The sequence below is a fragment of the Neophocaena asiaeorientalis genome, unplaced genomic scaffold, assembly GCF_003031525.2.
Source record: "Neophocaena asiaeorientalis asiaeorientalis breed wild unplaced genomic scaffold, Neophocaena_asiaeorientalis_V1.1 scaffold606, whole genome shotgun sequence".
NCBI classification, from domain to species: Eukaryota; Metazoa; Chordata; class Mammalia; order Artiodactyla; family Phocoenidae; genus Neophocaena; species Neophocaena asiaeorientalis.
The window spans coordinates 1,386,935-1,390,363 of NW_020173687.1; the positions used below are offsets into that span (position 1 = coordinate 1,386,935).

Here is a 3,429-nt window from a genome sequence, read left to right on the forward strand (position 1 = left end):
GCGGAGGAGGGGCCGCAGCTCAACCCCTCTCTCTTCTTCAACACAGAAGTTAGAAGAAAAGTTTCGGTTCAACAGACGGGATCTGATTGGGTTTGAGTTCACGGTGCTCGTGGCCCTGGAACTTGCTCTCTACCTTCCCGAGAACCAGGTGTTACCTCATTACCGACGCCTCACGCAGCAGTTCTAGCGTGGCCCGGCCCCTGTGGGCGCTCCTGGCACGTCGTGGGCCGGCGGGTGCATTTCCAGGCACTGGGTGTGGACGCGCGGCCCTCGCCAGCTGGTGCCACCGCTCCCCCACGCCCTGGCTTCCCTGGAGGGACATGGCTTCCATTCCAAAGCACACCACACCACAGCGGTATTTCGGAGAGCCCTGCTGCGTTACTCCGTGAACAAAATGTGGGGCTTTGTTGTTTCTTTTTTTCCTGTGCCTGGTCTGGTACCAGGACTTAATGTGCCGTGGTGGATCCTGACTTCACAGCTTTTCTCCTCTTCGCATCACCCAGCCTTCTGCTACCATCGTAGCCACTGCACTAGTGTCTCGTGGAGATCTGGGTCTCCAGACCTCACTGCACGCGCTGGATTGCCAGCGTTAACCTGTTGGGCATTCATCTCAGCTGTTCGGGGTTTTCGGACGTGGAGAGCGCACTGTGGAATCCCCACTCCCCCCCTCGGCCCGGCTCCTTCCCAGCCCAGCACAGCCCCCTCGGGGGGTGTGCACCCACCTACCCACATCCACACACACAGCTCTGGCGTCAGCCTAAGCCAAGGATAGCAGACCCCTGGTTGGTTTTAGTCTCATTTTTTTACTCTCAGACTTCTGTTCTTCCAAGGTCACATCACTGTGAAGTCCCGACGCCCTGTTGGGGGTCACACACCCCAGCAGGCCTCTGGGCACAGAACTAGCCCACCCCACGCAAGGATCCGTTTCACCGGGAAGACCCCCCCTTGCCCACGACACTGGGGACCTTCAGGATGACTGGATTGCTGGCTCTTGATCTTCCTACGCAATGTTGTGGAGAAACCGTGTTTACTGTCGTGTAGGATTTGGTTCTTTGGGTCTTTTTTCCTGAGGGAACAGAAACTGGTTAAACGGCGTGTGCTGAAGTTGTGACTTGAACCACACCTGAGCCTCCAGCGGGGAGGAGACTGACCACTTCACAGCCCTGCCTCCCCGCAAGGGTCGGGCCAGCGTTCTTCCTCCCGGCAGGAAGTGGGAGCCGCCTGGGCCGGAGGAGCCGCCACACCAAGCCAACCCCAAAGGCCGGTCGTTGTCCTGGGCAGGTGTGTGCCCGGCACGCCAGCTTCTCTACGCTACACGTGGCCCAGTTCATCCACTTGCTGCCCCACCAGAAACACTGAAGACCGTGGGCTGGAGCTTCTCCTTCACGGGTCAGCTGCTCTCAGAAAGGACCGTGTTGGCTGGGCCATTAAGCTGCTTCCCTACTGCTGTCCCATAAGCCTGTCACTGGAGGGGCTCCGGGACAGTCCCACCCTGCATCCTACGCGTGTGCACTGGTGCTTTTGCAGAAGAGGCCAGCCCTCATCAGAGCGCTCAACCACCAGCAACTTGAGACCCCAGCAGGGGTGCAGGACGGCGGCTCCCGCCCTGTTGGCTGCTGTTCCTGCTTCCTCAGTCAGTCGCTTGGGCTAAGGGAGGAGAGGGGGACAACTGCAGAATGGAGCGTGAAGCCCGAGTCTGTATTCTGACCTTATTTATTGAGGAGTGCCTCTTCCCCGTCTTCCCCAAGATGGCTCCCAAACCTGACGTGCACCAAGGAGGGCTTGAAGGATGAAGCTGCTAGGCCCCAGGCAACTCTTCTGCAAGGTGACCTGTCCAGCCAACACAGCGTCTCAAGGACACTCCTGTTACAAGCACTGCAGGGGACCGACTTACAAAATGTATGTCCTGGTTTACAATTCAGCCTTGAGGAACACATCTTCCTGGAAATGTCTATACAGATGTTAGAATGGCTGATACAGTAACTTTACCTGTTCATGTAGTGAGAATGTCATTCACCAAACCCGTCTGTAACCTTCCCTTTAGTGCACTGCGTCCTTTTTAATGTCAGCAGCTGCCACTGTGTGGTACTCAAATGAAGCCAGTATTTAAGGCATTAAACTCCAGCCTAAAATGTCACCGCCTAGAACCAGCCCAGACATCTGTATCCAAGGGCCTGGGGCCACGCCCTCAGTGCCTAGGAGGCGCTGTGGACTTAAATGAGCGCTTAAGTGGCCACGCGACCTCACTGTCTAGTCAAGTGTCATGGATCTGTTTGCAAAAAGTAATGTATTTGTGCTTTAAGTAAAATTTGGTTTTGCAACGTATCATAGGCTGCCCTTCAGCCAGCCGACCCCTTCCAATCACAGCAAAACGCCAGCCCAGACCCTCCAGAGCACAGAGGAGCCCTCCCTCTCCCCCCCCCCCACCACAGAAGTTCCTGGAACAAAAGAAGAACTTTAAAACCTGGTCTCCAAAGACATCCTGGGCCTCTGTGCCCAAACCCCAGTCCTCTTACTTTGAGACAATGCCGTCAGCCTTGGCCAGTCGGAGAATGGAGTCATCTGACTCGCCCTAGGGGAGAACGCACATTGGGACCAGGCGCCCTGCTGGCCAGAGGTCCAGCCACACTGCCGTCCAAACCGACCAAGGGTAGACAGGCTAACATCAGGCAGACCCCTGACGGTACAGGGGTCCGACCCCTGGGGCTGGAAGGAGCTGTGATAACTGGGAAGCTCCAAGGTCGTGGCCTGCCTGTCTTCTCAGGGTGGGCCCCGAGCACCCTTTTCCACCCCCAGGAAGGGGCTGGCAGCCAGCCCAGTCCAGTGCGGCACGCTGCAGTCTCTTCTGCCAACGAACCTGCTCGGTGGGAGCAGGGAGGGAGCTGCCACTCCGGCTCAAAGGCCCGCTGAGCGAGGCCGGGGAACACTCACCATCCTGCGAATGGCCCCGCAGATGGCGTAGGTTTTAAACTGGCCGTTGAACCTGCCTGTCACCTTGTCAACCTACGAATCGAGAATCGAGAATGAGGGTCACAGAGGTGCACCCAAACGCCTTCGGGTCTAAACCTGGGGTTTGGGAATCGACGTGAGGCCCGCCCAGACCTCGCCCCTCCCCAGGGGACAAGCCGTCCCGCCGCCCGGCTCACCTCGGCCACGTTCATCTGGATGGACGCGTGGTCCTTGGCGCCTATGATGCGGTTGCTGGCAGAGCTGCGGGGGGAGCGCAGTGAGCGGCGACGGGGCTTGGCGAGCGAGGGGCAGGGAGAGGGCTCGGCGGCCGGTAGCGGCGGCGGGGGATGCAGGGACCGGGGCGGAGGATGCTCACCATTTCCGCGGCACGTACAGGTCCACGAACTCGCCGGCGTCGTTCTGCATGTTGAGGGAGCGTCTGTGGAGCCCCCCGCAGCGCCGTGAGGACGGGCCGTGTCC

The 3,429-nt window shown here is 58.9% G+C and overlaps 2 protein-coding genes across 2 annotated transcripts in view; one reads left to right on the forward strand and one right to left on the reverse strand.

The window, feature by feature from the left end:
• The window catches only part of CABLES2 (Cdk5 and Abl enzyme substrate 2), a 14,463-nt gene extending 12,150 nt beyond the window's left edge, over positions 1-2,313 (forward strand). Inside the window, exon 12 of the mRNA XM_024750177.1 lies at positions 47-2,313. Coding sequence (XP_024605945.1) covers positions 47-187 — 141 coding nt within the window. The 3' untranslated portion in view covers positions 188-2,313. The remainder of the gene's footprint in view (positions 1-46) is intronic.
• A 199-nt stretch (positions 2,314-2,512) lies between these two features.
• Positions 2,513-3,415, reverse strand: RPS21 (ribosomal protein S21). The gene is made up of 4 exons (XM_024750377.1): positions 3,326-3,415; positions 3,147-3,210; positions 2,932-3,003; positions 2,513-2,572 (listed from the first exon to the last, which is right to left on the reverse strand). Exons 1-4 carry the CDS (start codon positions 3,373-3,375, stop codon positions 2,513-2,515), a joined length of 246 nt encoding a protein of 81 aa, XP_024606145.1. The 5' UTR covers positions 3,376-3,415.
• Between the last annotated feature and the right edge of the window lie 14 nt (positions 3,416-3,429).

Coding starts and splice junctions, on each gene's coding strand:
- RPS21 (XM_024750377.1), bottom strand. CDS start 3,375: ATGCAGAACGACGCCGGCGAGTTCGTGGACCTGTACGTGCCGCGGAAA. Junction 3,211..3,325: donor CTGTACGTGCCGCGGAAATG/GTGAGCATCCTC, acceptor CTCCCCCCGCAG/CTCTGCCAGCAACCGCATCA. Junction 3,004..3,146: donor TCCAGATGAACGTGGCCGAG/GTGAGCCGGGCG, acceptor CTCGATTCGTAG/GTTGACAAGGTGACAGGCAG.